General features: G+C 41.7%; 1 protein-coding gene across 5 annotated transcripts in view; it reads right to left on the reverse strand.

Annotated features, from left to right (window-relative positions):
• The window catches only part of LOC105193269 (transcription factor AP-2-epsilon), a 221,196-nt gene extending 212,333 nt beyond the window's left edge, over nt 1-8,863 (reverse strand). For 2 of the 5 annotated variants that reach the window (XM_039447134.1, XM_039447108.1), the window contains exons 1-2: nt 8,559-8,863; nt 4,907-5,098 (exon numbers count right to left, since the gene is read on the reverse strand). In XM_039447134.1, the coding sequence (XP_039303068.1) occupies nt 4,907-4,942 (36 nt within the window). In that variant the 5' untranslated portion in view covers nt 4,943-5,098; nt 8,559-8,863. Of the gene's footprint in view, nt 1-4,906; nt 5,099-8,086 lie in introns of those variants that run through there. The other 3 variants (XM_039447101.1, XM_039447123.1, XM_039447104.1) reach the window with 3 other exon arrangements.
• Nucleotides 8,864-18,835: the final 9,972 nt, after the last annotated feature.

Genomic DNA, 18,835 nt, shown 5'->3' on the forward strand with positions numbered 1-18,835 from the left:
GCCCCCTCGCGTATCTCCCTCGCAAAACCATCACACGATTACGCTAATTCGGGTATCATTTATTTTTCGTTCACCCTTCTTCTTCTTTCTTCTTCTGCCCACCCCATCGTCGCGCAAACGAAGCCCTACCTACCCTCCACCGTCAACGAAGCCGCGCGCTCGATTCTACGAACTTTGAAGTGCCGGTGGGTTTTTGATGTAGCCACCAACTGTTCCCGCCATGCAAAATAGTGAATCACGCATTAAGCGGAGATAAAGCGGCAAATAACTCGAGTATATTGAACGTAACGCTCGGTTACACCGAGAACAAAACCGGTGCGCGTTGATACCTCGGAAAAATGTTTTCTTTCCGTACGGTAAATCAAACGGCGTGGGGTGAAGAGATCAGAAGATTCAAGTCAGTCGGATCTGGTGACGTTTATCAGTAGATGCGAATGGGTCAAGAGCCATTGATCGACAATTCGAATTTATCAGATGAAAGGAACGTAATAACTCTCTCGTTTAGCCAAAAAATTTATGTAACGAGATTACAACGACTGTTGATTCGCAGGTATTCTTTCTCCGCAATTTTGGCAAATCCAGTTTTATTGAAAAATAAAATTCGATTTACCTAAAATGTGGAATTTGTACCAACTGAAAGCTCGAGTCGAAAGTTTAGAAAATATTGCTGGGGATACGCGAACGTAATATCTCCAAGTTACACATTTTTGACATTTGTACTCGATAAATCTTTGTTTTCGCGTGAACATTTCCATTTCCGCAAATATACCAACGGGAGAAAAATTAATTATAAACACAATACTTAGTAAAATCGTTGTGTAAATAGAGAATAAGGTTTTATCCAACCGCACACAGCACTACCGTCCAGTACAGAATGCCGCGCGTGCATGCTCGCACGTGCGTACGATGAAATATCGCGAGGCGTTATTCGCACGGAACGCGTCGTGGTTTTCCCCATCGATGCGTATTCGCGGCGAGATTTGCGGAAAGAGAGAAAGAGAAAGGAGAAAGAGAGGGAGGGCGCGAAAGACACGAGAGTGATCTTCGGCAAAGATGAGAGCAAAGTATTAACTCTCTCCTGCGCGACGGGTATCCCACCCTTGTTATTTCAGCCACAAAGACACAACTCGCCACTCGGCTCTGCCACGTGACCAGATCATACTTTATTGGAAAATGTGCAAACACTCGTCACTCGCCAGCCGCGTTCCCCGCATTTTGACGACTTTCTTCTTATCGAGTCGCGCATTATTATTCCTACCGCATATTTTTCGGCTACGAAGCTATTTTCAATAACTCCGGCATTTTCACAACGACAGAACTGGTCCAATGAAGCAGCATTTTCATGCATTTTGTTTTGTCAAAACCTGTATTTCCGTGTGTAAACAAAAACGGTAAAACTGAATTTCAGCGCAATAATTATTTTTATAGAAAAGAAATGGCATTCTCTCTCTGTTTGGCCAGTGGTTGTTAACCTAGCATGGTGGCTGCGTGTACAAATCACCATTTCAACAATATTTTTATACTCTGCCCACGCTAATCCGCCTCGTGTCTCAAAATTGATATAATTCAATCATAAAAATTTGTTGTTGTTCCATTTGCTGCATGAAAATTATCTCATGCGTATATAAATACAATAAATATTGTATTTTTCTTTTTACGTAACATCCTGCCTATCGAGGAGGCACGGTTAATTATAAAATAACTGTACAATTTTCAGACAAGGAGATAGCAACTTCGCTCTAAATCCAAAAGTGCAATTTTTACGCACTCAAGTCACTTTTTACATATTTCTATGCAATTTTTATACTTTTACATGTATTTTGTATTTAACATGTTTACACGTGTAATTTTACACACTTAGATGTATGTCAATGTTAAATTATATCATCCAGACGTGTAAAAAGTACACAATTTACACGCAAAAAATAACTACATGGTTTTACACACTTGGAATTGGAGCGTATAAAATGCGAGAGATGTAAAAACGTGAACGGTCTTCGTGTGCGGCTTATATTCCTTACCGTTTTCGATCGAAATGTAACGTTCCAGCGGCACATTAAACGTAATCTCAGAATTTGAATAAATAATTGAAGACCGAGAGACCACTCGACGTACTTGTTATCAGTTGAACAAATTAAAGCGTTAGAAGGTAAGGTTGGGAGAACAAGTACTAGTCGACCGCTGGCGGGATTGCCTTTCAGACAACATAGGCACAGCTAGCGAGAACTCGGCTAACAACATAATTCAATACGGGGCTACTACCTAAACGCGTTTCCGCTATCCGCCATGCTCAAGGACTTATATTTCCTGCTGTTACTATGTGATTTCCGTGACCGTCGTAAAGGGGAGAACTGATGCGCGCCATACCGTGTCCAAAGCGCAGCGACGATACGTTCGGGTTTTTTTTTATCCGATCGTAGATTTTTCTCGCCCTCTCCTTGCCATTTGTTCGCGCAAGTTTTTTTTTTGCGTCGTCTGAACGGTACACTCCGCCAATCACGGCATATGCGATTCATCGAAACGTAATAAAATTCGAAATGGTAATATTTATACATTTACGTTTACAGGAGTATACATTAACGATTCCGATTTTATCGTAATGCAATTAGAATGCGAGAAGCGACGTGCGAGTTATTACTTTGCGTAGATATTTTAGAAACCTCTTTTAGAAAACTTTTGCGAGCAGGAAGAGAGCAAAGAGATGCGAGAGAAGCAACGTATGTAAAAGTTAGTTGTTTTTTAACATTAATAAACTGTTGCGCAAATTGTTAAACAATGAGAAATAAAAAAACGAACGACGTTGCATGCAGCACAATCAATTGCGCGCAAACAGTAGAAAAATCTGCTTTGAACAGTTTTCCGCCAGAATGGCGGAACAATAATTCTCCTTCGACGTGTTCTAGATCTCAATAGCCAGCGTCGTCCTCGTAAGAACTGCGTTTATATGCAAGAGCTCCGTGTGTTTACGAGTGTGCTCCTTCCAAGATATAACGTAATTCGCGATAGACCACGGAGACCCTCGCGAGTAGAGCCCCTCCCTCTCTCTCTCTCTCTCTCTCTTTCTCTCTCTTGTATCCGGCTTCAGGGTCGTCTTTTACCTAGGGTACGGCATCGCGATCGCGTGCGCGCATTACTTAACCCAACGGCATCGGTTCCCCGGCGCGGTACGCGCGCGCGTAATCGCGCAAACTCGTTCCACGCATCGCATGCGAAAGGCCGGTACCGTGAATCGGCCCCGTCGCTAATTTGCGTCGGTAATGATCGCGTCTACCAGGGGGAGAATTAGCCGGCGAGGAGAGGGATGCCGGGGTCTCCCGCGATCCGTATCTGACGTCTGGTTGGCTGGTTTATGAATGGGGTGGGTCCGCGAGGCCGATCGCCGCACGATCGCGGAAGAAGATTGATCTGTCCTCGGTGATCTACGATTATCAGAAACGCCTCGCGGTAAATAGGGCCCGTTTAAACTCGCTTCGCTGGCGGCATCGCGCGGCCGGCCGTTTTATGGCCGGTCGTACGCGGAAGTGGTTAAAGCGGTTAAGATATGCAGGAAGTCAAATCAAATTGCTAAGGCGGAATTTTAAATACATTTTTTTTTTTTCTAATAATCCGACGGAATGTCGAGAGAAGGACCTCTTTATGCCGCACGCGAGAACAATTTTGCAGAACGGATTTAACACTTCGAACGCCTTTGTCTTTCTCGTAATTAGACGTGTCGCGCACGCGACACACGCGTCTGCCGTTTAATTAATACACGCGTGTAATAATTTATACGTATATCACAAACGTACAATAATTTCGTAAATTTTTTAATTGCGAAAATGTGACGTTTTATTTTTTGTTTGGCCAGCCTGTGATTCGGATGCGGATACAAAGCGCAGCCGTTTATCGATGCTCGCCAATCGGACGAATTTTTCAGTTAAACAGTTTTCGTCCGCAGACGCCTCGTTAGAATTACATATTCGAATAATAAAATAATGAGAGAGCGCAGCGCTTCCGCAAGCGGGAGAACGAAATGTTCATGCGCGACGGTAGCTCTCTCTGTGCCGAGTATAAATATTCATGTCACATACAGCAGCAGGGAGCTTGGATATTCAGGATATATTCACGAGGATAATGTGTTTACTGCGGCGACGTGTCTTGATACCTCGGCTAAGGTAACGCGAGCTTCAAATTCAATATTTCCATCCGCGCCGCTGTAGCGAAAATTACACGGAGATATACATTCCAGTGTTCTTACGGTCACATTAGAATGACTGAGAAAAATATTCTAAATAAAGTATAAAGCTTTCTCGCGCCCGAAGCTAAAATTCAATTACGCGAGAAGATATCTGCGAATTTGTAATATCATTGTTCGGAATCGGTTTATAAATCTCATACGTAATATCTGCTTTAAAATATAAATTTTTTTTTTTCTACGTCTTTCATTTTCCATTTAGTATAAAATATAATACATAGAGCGTTTATTTCCCTGTCATAAAAATGGTTGAAGAGATTCCCTCCGAAATTTAGAATCACATTTTAAGATAGCGTTTCTCGGCAATACTCCGCAAATTAAATATGTGCGACACACACCACGATACGGAGAAAATTTAACTTGTAAGAAAAATATTATTTTCTCAAAAGTACATTATTTTCTCAAAAAAGTCAAATAATTTTGTTAAATCAAAAGTGCGTATTATCGTTATAATTTAATGTTCTGCGTTGCTGCGTTTAGAATGGTACTCAAAAGTGGCAGAAACCACCGTTAACCATTTGCCAATTGCGTATGAAAAAAATATTTAACAGTTATTTATTTCTAGCTGTGTTTCTAAGTTTCGCAGAACCGCAATTTAACTAAACGCCGACCCTCCTTCATTCCATCGTAAAAGCCAACATATAAAGTCGGCATGACAGATATAACACTTACCTGCCAGGCGTTGGAGTCCAGAGCGAGGTAAGACATGTTGTTGTTAGTGTCCTCCGTGATTGAAAAATTTGTGGGGTACCCGGAAACTCCTCGCCGATCGGCACGCTACCAATATCCAGCTTGTCACTCACGTTCCGAGATGATCGGCAGGCGGCATCTTCCGTCGGCAGCTCCGTGAAGAAGCAAACTGTCCTGGAAAAAAAGATGTCGAAGCGTTCGAGTGAATATAAGAATTAAATAGAATAAAAAATATATTCTCAAATATGAGACGAGTTCATTTAAAGATTGACAAATGACTCAGTTTAAAATTTGAATTTACATGTTTAAAAAAAAAATTATAATTTATAGCGAGAAAAATAATCGAAAATAAAAATTCCTTATGCTCAAAAATATTAGTAAAGTAAATTCAAGTGTATTTGATGATAAGGTAAGACTTCTAATCGGTCTCTCTTCGATTTTAAAATAAAACTTAGTGGATTTGTAGAGAGAAAGAGAGAGAGAGAGAGAGAGAGAGAGAGAGTAAAAATATTCGTTACGTACTAACTTTATCAATCAAAGATCAGCCAAATTTTCGTTTTTGACAATAAAAATTTTTTTTTATATCACTGTAATATAACTATCAAAATTCTACGTTTCATACATTTACAAAATCACGCTATTATACTTCGCTCAGAAATTATAGCCAAAAAATAAAAATTTAGCCGGTATTCGAAAGCTAATTTCACCCTTTAATGTTTGGTTACTGATAAAAATATGTATCAAACATTTTTATAGCCTCTTTTAAATCCACCAAGTTCCATTAAAATCTGTTGGAAAGAGATATCCAACAGCTTTTCTTCGTTGGTGAAATAATTTTTTAATTTAGATTTCATTAATTTGCTGTAACAACGTTTTAATTACAAAAGACAATTATTTAATAAGAATTAATTAGATTTAATAAATCTATTCGCGGTGAAAATAAATTCCTCAAAAAAAATTTTAAGAAATTTTCGCGTGATATTTATTTTATACGCGAGCCATACGCGCATGGACAATTGAGTAAGATTTGGCGAAAATTTCCTGTGGTGAGTAACAAAAATGCGAATTACTTTCGTCGGCCGGAATCCCTGGGGCGTCGCGTCAACGGATCGGGAACTTAGTTAAGCAAAGTTAAATACGGCTCCCCGAGGTGGCACGACCGCTTTTTAATTGCAAACACTTTCACAAAACGAGAAGATATCCCAAGACGCTCGACAAGCGGAGATTACAGCCCTAGCTTTTCTTTTTCGCTATTGCTACGAAATGTCTACGAGTAGAAATATCCGCAGTTTTCAAGGTGTTTACAAGTACAATCAGACACTTCGTGGTAATGCTTAACATCAACTTGCGATATCTCGGAAAGTTTGCCACAACGTTATTTAGAGGTTTATTTTACTATAAATATAGATTTTTAAGTGAGCGAAAATATGTCGTGCTAAAAATTCACAATCGCGCAAAATTCAAAGACAAAAAGCTTTCCGTATTCTACAATTAACGAATAAAACAACAATGCGGAAACAGTATCAGTACTAAACGCAATAAAAATCACATCGCTTCAATTCGGATGCACAAAAAAATATATATAAGCTAATAAAAAAACATAACCATTCAATTATACAAAAAGATTTATATTGGACGGAAAAATTTGTGTATTTGAATAAACAATATTTCAATCGCTTGATGAATCTTGTCGCTTGATAAATCAATGTTGGTAGTAAAACTTCAGAAAACAATTTGTTACTGAAGTATCTCTCTCTCTCTCTCTCTCTTGCTCTCTTTCTCATCTACGTATATTCATAAAGAGTTATTGAACACAATTATACTCGATTCTCGCTTTCAAAATTAAAACACATATAATAACACCAAGCATCTTTCGATGTATCCGTGATTTATGCAAATCCGTACGAATCAAAGGATATCATTATTAAAATTAAATATAGGAAATATAACATATTTTCTGCATAGTATTGTTTCAACCACAGAATCCTCACATGGTACCGAGTCTCCTCTCCTCTCCCTTTCTCCCATATTTAAATCAAATAGTGATCATATATTGGCGATACTGTTGGCTTTATCATTTAGCATCAAAGTTCCGTGCAACGAATGAGCCAATCTGACAAATTGTTGCCCCTCTGTATTGTTACACCCGACTTGCGTACCATCCTCTTTCAGACACAAACTTGAATTAAATCAGGCATTTACAATCGAAACGATTAACCTTGCGTTTTACGCCGATCACATAACATTTATTCCTTTTATGCACACTGGCGTAAATCGTTGAACCCTATTAAACCTATTGAACTGAAAATTTGCAACATTTCCGAATTAAAAGAGCTGTTGGTCTCTTTATCTAACATAAAATTTTTCTTGCACTTTATACATTTTTACTTTCTTATACATTTATTTTTTTTTAATAGAAAAAAAATATAAGTAAACACACATTTATAATAAATGCTATCCATATGTAAAAGTTACTAAACAAAGTTAAACACTATTAAAAAATGTAATCACTACTTTATCACACTGCAATAATACAAAGATAATGCTTTTAGCGTTTCATTTGAAATTTGGTTGTTATTTTTACTGTTCATTGAATCATAATTTTTCTATTCTCAAAATTTTTCACACTCACCCGAATTTAACGATAGAAATTTTCAGAAATAAAACTAATGCGTTTGTAACACTAACGCGCTACGTTTGTTAAACGAAATTAATCTAGCCACTGCTTTCGAAAATCAAGGTCGCTCTATTATGTAACTCCAAATATGCGAATGTTCGTACACACATACAGGGAAAGACGCGACATCGCATACGCGATTTATATTCTTTAAAACGACTAAATTAAAGAAATAAACTACTTTTGCTATTGATAAAAACCAAGAGATGCAAAACGTATCCAAGTAGTATCTTTCGACTCCACCACAACTATATTGTTATAAATCTTCCAGCGACCATTGGCTTCGCGATCACTCCAAGGACTTCACGTTTGAAAGAAACAGTCCAAGGTCACCGTGCCGCATTTCGCACAGGCATTCGCGGCGATCACTCGCGCGCGGCACGAAATTTGTACGTTTCTCGTCATTGTTTTCCGCTGCACACTCGATTCGACGCTGGTGCGAAAGATTAAAGTCAGATCATCCGGAAGATGTGACGCAAACTCACCTCCTCGTCTCGATCTCGCGGCGAATCACCGACGGGCGCACAGCGGCGACGGCATCGGCGGCGGCCACGGATGAAACTCGCGTTTTCGCGACAGGCTCGGGTAAAAAGATGAAAATGCGTTCGCGCGAGATATCCGTCGCGAGCGAGATGACGCGCACGTACGCACACGCGTGCCTTCGTAACTTAATCCGCAAGCGGATTATCGGAGGCTAATTCGAAACGCAGTCGAACTATCCCTCTCTTTCTCTCCCTCTTTTTTCTCTCTCTCTCTCTTTCTCACTCTCGCGTTCTACCGGCCGGCTCGCTCCCTTCCTTCTCTCCCTTCCGCGTGATCTTTCTTTTTCTTACCCCCTCTTCGCCCCCGCTCGCATCCGCGCTCGCGGACGGTCTACTTCTTCCTCTTTCTCTCTTCCTTTCTCTCTTTCTCCCCTTCTCGTAAGTAGTGTTGAACGGTATATGTACTTGATCGCACCTTGGAATCACTCGATGGCTCGTCGAAGATGGCAGGCGGACCGGCGCGAAATTGTCGCGTCGCGTCGCGGCGCGGCACGACGACGACGACTACTACTCCGAGGATGCGCGACCACGCGAGAAAACGCACGAAAGCAAATGCGAAAAGAGCGAGAGAAGTGCCAGAGGTGCTTCCGGTCGCGTCGCGCCGCGTCACGTCGCGTCGCGTCGCGTTCCGTTACGTTACGTTACGCTGCGTTTTCCCTATCTCGTGCCGTGTGTCCCGATGTGTATTGGCCCACCGCACGTGGCGCGTCGCGACGTCGCACTGCGCTCCAGGCGAGAGAGGCGCCGCGGCACCCTCCGCCCCTCCAAGCCGCCACCCGGCCGCCCCGTATGCCACCCCTGCCGCGGCGACGATGCGCCTCCGCCACCACCCGCGGCGCGGTACTATCGCCTGCCCCCGCGGGGTGTGGTGCCTCCGCCTACAGTCACACGACGGACCCTGCGCGGTCCTGTTCTATATACCTGCCTGTACCGGAGCCGGAGAGGGATGACGACGGGCTAACCTAACCCCTAACCCCGGTGCGGCGCGGCGCGGCGCGGCGCGACGCGACGCGACGCCGCGCGACGCGTCGCGACGTAACTTACGCGGCCCGAATCGCGTCGGGTTGCTTATCCTCTCGACGAACGAGTAGCGTGGATTTAACGAGAGAAACGTCGCGTCGGTGAGTGAGTTAGCGACGCTGACCACGGCTTTGAATAGAAGAGGATGGTATATGAAAAGAGCCGCCAACGAACCGTCTCGTTGTCCATATTGCACGCGACAGACCGAAAAGGGAATCTTTCATTTGTCTCTCTGTTTTCAGGATCTATTCAGAAGTATCAATTTATTCTTAAACGTCAGATTTTAACACGTTGAAAATCGATTCTAAGCATTTTTAATCACGTAAAGACGAAAACGACTTATTTTAACGTGGCATATTTATAAATTTCCAATCGCCTATATATATTCTTTTTAAACACCTAATTGGAAATTTTTTTTTTATGGTCGTTCAACAAATATATTTTTAATTAATTTGTATTAAAAATATATGTTTGCGATCGAATAAAAATTTTATTGATGAGCAAGATCCCGATATGAATGCTAATATTATTCTATTATTCTACTAAATTTTATAAGTAAAGCTAAACGTGCGATAATTAATATTAGCCAAATGTCACCCTTCCTGAAAATAGAGCATTATAAAACAATACGAAATAGTATAGCCATTGTAAATGCGCGAGATTAAACGGAGCACAAACTGTTTAACATTACTTATTCAAAGTTAAACGAGCTTGGTAAAATTTACAAAAAGTTTGAAAGATTGAAATCTTGAGATAACGTCGTATAAAATATTAAAAATATAGATTTCTCAAAATTTTATTTTTAACAAGTTCTACGAATTGTTAAAAAAACTAAATTCACAGATCAGTCCGATTGCATAAAACTCTTTGAAATCAAAAACATTCAAGTGTCGGACCTTGTTGCTTTAAGAGTCTGTAAGAAGTTGACCAACAATAGTCGATTATTCTCCTCACATTCAACTGTAATCCGTCAATTTCTTACGGTCTTTTAAAGCAAGGTTGCGAATCTACACTAATACCTGCTAAAAGAAAGACAAAAAAAAAATACAAAAACATCTTAATTTACGAACTCTTTTACTTCCGTTCTGGTAAACATCCAGGATAGTCGAATGTCCAGAGACACTCGTTTCGAAATTTTTTCCAGACTTGGCTATCTTCCGAGACTCGCGTAATTTGTCCCGCAAAGAATTTGAATCCGCCCCAAAAAGAGTCCTCAGCTCGTATACCGGGTGGCGAATACGTGCAACCAGTTAACACAAAAAAAAAAAAAATGCAACATGGTGAGAAGGGACGGAATCGCCGACTCGTCAGACGCAAACGGGTATCGTGGATGCATCTGCCTGCTTGGTACGTCTGCCTGATTCGTACGAGACGTTACTCGCATCCCTGCTATCTCTCCCGGCAGCATCGCACAATCCACGAAGCACGGATACATTCGCGCGCGATGTACACAGGCGGCGGAAACGACGACGGGTACCTAGCGCAATCTGCGCATGACCGATCGATGTCCCCCTCGTTTCCCCCCTCCGGCGAGTTGCTCCTTGGATGTACTGCCACTACTGTGTGCCGGTTCACCCCCGTCACCCTCCTACCCCTGTTATCCCCACCATGCTGTTGTGTGCACAGCGCGCTGCGAGCTACCACGCTGCAGCCCCTTTCTTCGTACGCCCCTGTCGTCGCTGCCCCGTCTCCTCGCCCGTCCCACTTGTGCTTTTGCCCCCGTCAAGGAGAAAACGGGAGCGGCGCAGGAGGAACAAGAGGTTGGAGGAGGTAGTGAAGAAAGAGGAGAAGGAGGGAGTGTGGAAGAGCGGGAAAAAGTGGAGGGAAAGAGAGGTGCCTATGAACAGGCCAAGACGCAGCTTCTGTTTCCCTCCTCCCCCTCCCCCCCCCTCCTTTCTTCCCTTCCCGTCCCGGAGATTTCGGCGAGTTTTCACACCGGCGTTATTACGCCCTCTCTTCTTTCTTCTCCCTTTCGCCCTTTAGACTCGGCTACTCTTTCCTTTCCTCCTCTCTTCCCGCTCCTTCTTTCTTCCCCGCGTGACATTTGGTTTCGTATCCTACGCTGATCTCGTTTGCTCCCTACGAGCGACGAGAGGGCGGGCGGGCGGTGACGAGCGTCGCTGATTTTAGGTTGGAATGCAGCCATTTGGAAAGTGTGTTTTCGTGTACAGAGCCGGTCGATATTTTCTCACAGCAGACGAACAGTCTCTCGGAATTTTCCGCGGTTTTTGGACCAACTCGAAATTTCTCTCTTGTTTCTTTTACTAGAGAGCGCGTGCACAGAAATTGGTGTCGTTCGATCCTCTCTTATTTTTCTAGTCTTTATATTTCATTCGTATCGCGCTTGGTTTGGCGAAAGCACGACGACACGAATTATTTGTTATATCAAGTGCAAATTAGTAATTTATATTTCTTATACGTCAATTAAATCATTTCTCAAAATTAACATAAAATCAATCAGCAATTGCTTTTACGTACGCGATTGTAAACTCGCGAGCGCGAACGCGCGATGGATTACAATATCGGAGAAAGTTATAAAAGAGAAGGTACAGTTTTCCGTAATGAGACGCAATTGTTTTAACGGCGTATCCATAAAAATTAATTGCTACGGTTCAATTCTAGATTGTCATTCAACAACGAGATGCATATGCAGGACCTGGAACAATCAGTTTCAATCATCCTCTCAAAACAATAATTAACAGCCTAGCACTGTCGAGAGTACAACATGTCCTGCCATGTTCACGAGGCCTTATATGGATCAATCGACCCTGCACGCATATTAGATCCGTGTTTAATTTCTCAGGCACAGTGTAACGCGGTTTAGCCGATTTCACCGGTCAGCGTCTATGCCTTAGCGACATTAAATATTGATTATTTTCAATAAATAGCGATGTATATTAGCGCCGCATGTATGTCAGATTGATTTCGGTGTAATTCTCTTCGAGTCGGTACCACGAATGTCATGACGGTTTCATACAACACGCGGTCCTCAATGCGGTGCCCTTGGGCGCCATGTCGCTCGCCGATCCATTTGTGTGCGCCCGCGACTAGCCACTCGAGCGATTCAATGTAAATTTAAATCAACCGTTATTATATAAAACAATATAAATTAATCGCTTCTTTTCACGAGATTTAATGTCGAAATATAAATGCTCGCGAAAGAAAGTCGTTTATGCGCTTGTCACATTTTGTTTTACTTCAAACACTTGCAACAAACGCGTTGGGAGGGCGTACGTTTTATCATTGAGATGATTTCTAAATTGTTGTAGTAATTATGGTGAATAATGAATTTATTAATTGATCTCTGTGCGTTAACGTATTTCGGTGTGTGTATTCGGCGCGAGTGGCTAATGCGTTAAAGGCACCGCCCGCAGTTAAACGAGTTAGGTTCCGATCGGCGACACAAGAAACGATTTCACGAGCGGATGACGGCGAATCGCCGTTCGTGGGTCTCGATCGTGGCGTCCAGCCGATCGGAGTTTACGTTAAGTTACGAGAGAGGTCAAGCCGTCTATCTTCCTGCTGGAGAGCGCTGCGCACCACGCCTATGTTAAATCGTGACTCGATCGGGAAGGAGGAAGAAGAAGCGCCGGTGTTATATTAGCGCCCAGGAACAACCTGATGCGATCCCCGTCGGTATTCATCGGCGGGCCGTTCGTGAATCGCCCGTGGAGCGAAAGGGACGAGAGAAGCAAGATCGGCAAACAACGAGGGCCGCGTTGCACAATTAACGAGACCCGCCGATTCGACTCGAGTCGAGTACGGATCGAGTGGTGAGGTCGAGTGGGGTCAAGTCGAGTGCAGTCGCGTGGTACGAGTCGTCACTCGTGCCACACGATACCGGCACGGCATCCCCGGCCGCAATTGCGATTCGCGTACAGATGGGGAATAACGCGGATTACCGCCTCCTTGGCTCTGCTTCGCGGTAACGCTTAGAAGGGAGGAGGCGGAGTTCGCTCGCCATTCCTCGCCGCGCCGCGCCGCGCCGCGCCGCGTCGCGCCTTGGCGATCGACCAAGCGACTTGATCTCTTTAGTATAATAAAAAACAAACATTATCTATCTCTTTCTTCTTATCATAGAAATCGTATGATGAATATCGAGTTGCTCATATGATTATCGAATAATGATAGAATATCACACATTTCGTACGGTTAGTTTTGTGAAACAATTTCGGATTAAATGAATGACATCTTGAAAATAAATGACAAAAAAAATTCGAAAAAATTCGTTAAAAAGTCAATTTTGAAATTAACGAACGTACAAAATATTAAAGTAGAATCAATGTTATCAATAATTTTTAAATTTCTTATTAGAATCAAATTATTTTTTATATTTCTTTTTCTCAAAGAGGAAAATAATTCAAACAAAAATTTTAATTCTAACAGATAATTATGTATATCTGTATCTCTCATAATTATTTATATTTAACTGATAATAGTGATCTTTATTATTTTCAAGCTTTTGTAACGTTCATACTTTTCAGATATTTAATGCGCTTAATTTTCAAAATTATTATAAATTGTTCCATTAATAATATAAAAGTGTCCTAAATAAATTCCCTCCAATAAGATTTATAATAATATTAATGCAAAAGTTAAACATTTGATAACAATTTATATTTTTTATCAAAATTATACTGTACTACCTTGGAACGGAATAATACCTTTTAGAGCAATATTCAACCTGTCATAGGAGATATTTCTCAAGAAATCCACTATAATCTACTTTGTTTTAGGGGACATGACGTTATAACGCCGCAACTCATTCGTGTGATGCAATTTAACTACCACGTCATTACTCTCGAAGTTAAGCCGGTGTAAGTTCGAAATTACTAGTTAAATTGCATATATCTATGCGAGAGCCGAGAGCGCCGTGTAATCTGCCCATGTGTTTATCCATCGGTAGGTAGTCGTGCATATACCGTGCCTCTCCATCATCGAGATGGTCACCAGGACCATCTTAGCCTAATTACCTAATAATTCGAGGCGGTAACTTCGACTCCACCTAAGTGGTTTGCGCCCGTCGCGAGAAGACCCGATATATCTATAACTGTTAAATTGCGATTGACGTATCCTCGTGGACATCTAAACCTTGGATAAATATCGAGCATTCTCATTGCTCGTAATTCATAGAACGTGTATTTATTTACGTCGCGCAATATTTTCGCATTGATGTGCAGAAACCTTTGAAATTTACTACCAACGTAAAATGCGAGTTCAATTTTACGACTCAGATGACAAAAAACACAAAACGTTATATTTAAATATTCTCTATGAAACATATAAATACATTTTATTATATTATATATATTCAGTATTAATTTAACATTAAAATAACATTGCACATTATACAGCATTCGTATGGCGTGCGTGGTGTAAAAAAAATGCTTTAAAAAACCAGAAAGATAAACATAAACATGAGCGAAAAAAGCAATTTCTTGAAAACACCACTGATTTATATTATCTCGGCAGACAAACGATGCTTTGGTCGAAAGGACGCGGGACGTTCTCAATCCTCGTTCGGGTTGATAGCGAATTCTTCTACGCGCTGAAGTGCTTCTTCGGTAAGAAGAACGAGCGATCAATAGGACGACCGATCAATAAATCCCCGCTGATCCGCAACCCCCCGCCCCCTCTCCCCCGACGTAAAGGGATGCACCCCAATCGATCGTCTATTGATTTGCGGGGACCGCAAACGGGGCGCGCAACTCCCCTTCCGAAGTATCCTTTCACATCGCGAGCGCTCCAGGCTGTCAGGTGCCAGGACCATTCTAGTCCCGAAAACGTGAGGATCGCGAGCTGATTTTTCTATAAACACGTCCGCGCAACACAGGCTCGAGATCACGCGTGTGTGTAGGCTTCTCTCCCGTTCGTCTTAATGCTTGTTGACTCAAACGCGTGGCAAATTCGTGGCCCTTTCAAACGTCTCTCTCGACACGCATCGACGGGATTACACCTCGCGTAATACATCTCGCGGTAATTCGCCGCATTGTTACGTCAATCCACTCGTCTCTCCCGCGTACGGATCGCGTCGTCCTCGAAATAGCGCGATAGTCCGCCGCGGGCCGGATTGTCAGGCGACGCGGCTACGGAGAATCGCGTTTGCTCAGGGACGATTTTTTTTTCTCTCGGGATCGCGACGGCAGCAACGGCGGCGAATAAATATTTACCACGAGAAAGAGAAAGAGAGAGAGAGAGAGAAGCGTGCGCGCGTAATCGGTATTTATTCAAACGTCCATTTCCCGGCGCGTTCTCCGACTCCATTTTCTTATTCTTCTGAAACTTCGTTTCGCAAAGTCCGCGAAGGGCGGCGGACAAAGGAACGCGCGCGCGCGCGCGATAAGGGCGAGTCGGGAGCCCAAACTTTCGTAATTACAATAAACAAGTCTTCCGCGCGCGCGGGGCAAAACGACTTCACCCTCCTCCCCGTTTCCCTACGCCGTCTCCCGCCACCGCCCGAGAGTACAAACGCCTCACGGTAATAACATGCAAATTGCCGGCTTACCTAACGTCTGGACTTTGTGAGGTCTTCTAGAAATGTGATTTCTTGCTACTTTGAATCCACGAACGGCGCGCGACGCCCTTTGAAGTCCCCAGCGTACTTTTATAAGAGGGTCAAAGCTTGCGCCGCTCGCAAGCGGGATATCGATGGCGGATTTTTATCGCAGATTTATTTCGCCGCGGAATTCGAGGGGCAACGGAATTTCCACGTTTACTCGAAATTTAACGTCATTTTTTTTTGCTTTACTTGATATGATGCGTAATAGAACGATTAGATGTAAATAATATTCAGTATAGAAATTAATCTGGTGAACCTCCTCTAAAAGATTTTTAAGCAAAAATGTGTATTTGTTTTGAATTTTAGGACTTCTGTAATTAGATTTCAACGTGCAGAGAAATGTTTCATAGAGAAACACATACGTTTCTGTTTTTGCTATAGTATTATAAACATTTATAAACGCTGCATAATTGTTCTCTTTTTTTAGTTTCTAAAACGCGTTATCTTCATTAATCCAAAAAAGTAGTATCATTTTTTTTACGTAAACAATATTGCCTAGGATGATTTTTACACTTCAAAGTCATTGTTAATAGTTATATATTATATATTACTGATATTATTTTATAATTTATTAATATGTGAGAACATTATGCATATTGATTTAATCATTGTTTTCTAAAACAAGTAAGGAGAAAGCAATAAAATACTAAACAAACGAAAAAATTAAGCAGCTTATTATGGCAGTATTTTTAAACAATTCAAAATCATTAAATCAATAAAATGCTTTTATATTCCGCTTTTGGGATTGTATATTTAAAAGTTCGTAAAGAATATTTGTTATTTAAAAAAAATTGAAATATATAATATCCATTTACAGCAATTTAAAATAAAGCTGAGCCGCATATAAAGTTTAAATTGTATTTACTTTTGCAAAATTATTAAAAATGGATTATTTTTATTATTCTTGGTTTTCATATTATGTAAATATAAAAATTATATGTATGAAGTATTTTTCAATAAAAGTGAAAATAAACATTTACAAAAACACGATATAAACTTTTTGTACTTTTGTGTATAATGTAAACATAAAGATATTAATAGTTATAATACCTTTTAACTAAAAACTCATTATTACTTCAAATTTATTGTGTACACTTAGTTGATTAATTTTATAATGTAAATAATCATCTTGGATATTTTTTTTATACTCAGCTAGTTTTAACATATCGATACTGTGAATTTAATGTCATAATTTGTTTCTATTGTATAAACTGAGTCTCAGAATCTTCGAATAAAAGTAAGTATAAATTTTGGATCGATAAAAAAATTTACTGCGATGCACTGTTAAGTTCGTAGTGTCGGATATATTATTTTGAATAATCTTTAATCATTCTTATAGATCGTTGTTGTTCCTACTTAATACGTCAATTTAAACGATAACAATAAAGTTAAACAAGTTACCTATAAAATTTTAAATTCGATTTATTATTTATTAAACGCATACGTTAATACGGATATTATTTACTTTGAAACTAAGCAATTTAATCACAGAAATGAGTTGATTAGATAAAGTTGTTCTTTTAATTACACATGTTGTATTAAAATTTCGACGTTCATAAAAATTAAAAATAATAAAATATTATTTAGCTTAAGAAATTTCTTTAAATTTTATTTTTTTTAATATTGAACAATGTGTGAGCTTTATTTTTCCAACGCTGAGGTATACAAAAAAAAATAAATATTAAAAATATTTACTGCGATTCAAAATTCTCGTATTATTGTAAAAATATTAAAAATAATATAATAAATATTTAAAATATTACAAATATTATAAATATTTAAAATACTCTCAGGTTAACCCATAATTTTATAGATCGCGATCAGTTTAATTCCGTTAAATAATTAATCACAGTGACAAGGTGAGAGTAAGATGCATCCCAGCGTTTCGAGAGTCGCATCGGCGAGAAGGTTAGACGCGATCTCGCTGCGAAACTCAAGGGTTAACCTCAACGACCGAGATTCCACTCGAGTGCACACGCGCGCGCGCGCGCACGTAATGCAAGGATAATAAATACGACTCACCTCGGATAATAATTTGATTCCATCCCGTCGCCCCTTGCAGCGATATCGAACCTGATGTATATTCGAATTAGCTGTTATGCCGCGCGAAGTGGAACGTGGAAACGGCGGCGCGGCGCGGCGCTGCGTAGCGGATCCACGCTCTCGCCTCCTTCCGTCCGCGCCCGCGCTTACCCCAGCGAGGCGCAATGGCGATTCTAATAGCGGTATACGCCGGCCGTGGCCTCTCGCGTCTCGGACGCGCCACGCACGTACGACTTCTCGCGATCCTGCCTTATCTCCCCGCGTCGTACGACACAAACGCGAAACTCATCGCGTCGCCGGCAGCGCGGCGGTTGCGTGGCGTGCGCGATCCGGTAGCATTTGAAAAGGAACGAAAAGGAACATGGCGACCGAGTCGCGAGTCTGCGGGCGCGTTCGCCCCGCGCATCGTACTGATAATCACGCTAATGACCGCGTGTCAATCCCCCGACAATTTCGATTCCGCCGTGCGTGAGGAGGTGGGGAAGGGTGAAGGCTCGAACGTGATATACCTGCCTCTCTATCCCTCTTTCGTCGCTCGTATCGCCCGTGGTCAGAGCGTGGCGTGATCAAGTAGCGTTTGAAAGCCGACGCTGATGCGCCGATGCGCCGATGCGCCGTCCTCGCGCGAATTCCAACGTCGTCGTCCGGGCACGAAACGAGCGGGCGGGACGGGACCCGCGCGCCCAACCGCGGCGTACCCGTCGGCTCTTATAATTCGCGATAAAACATTGGTTCGATCCGTTATTGAGGGGGTAACGGGGGAGAGACTCCGTGCACCCACCGCGCGAACACGCTCCCGACTGTTCCCCGCAGACCGGAATTTAGGAACGATCGGAACGAGAATCGATATATCGATTAACCTACCACGCGCGTATTCCGCGTGACACACGGTTGCCGTCTCGCGCGGCGGTCATTTTGAATTTATCACATGCGGCCGGCGGACAACTTATTTTTAATACGCGACGCTTAAACGATATAATTTACCGACGTTTTTTTTATTTACGCTTTAAGGACGAATTTAGGGAACTATGCTTAAAAAAAAAAGCCAAATGTCTCGTTGATTTATTGCG

The sequence above is a fragment of the Solenopsis invicta genome, chromosome 1 (assembly GCF_016802725.1).
Source record: "Solenopsis invicta isolate M01_SB chromosome 1, UNIL_Sinv_3.0, whole genome shotgun sequence".
NCBI classification, from domain to species: Eukaryota; Metazoa; Arthropoda; class Insecta; order Hymenoptera; family Formicidae; genus Solenopsis; species Solenopsis invicta.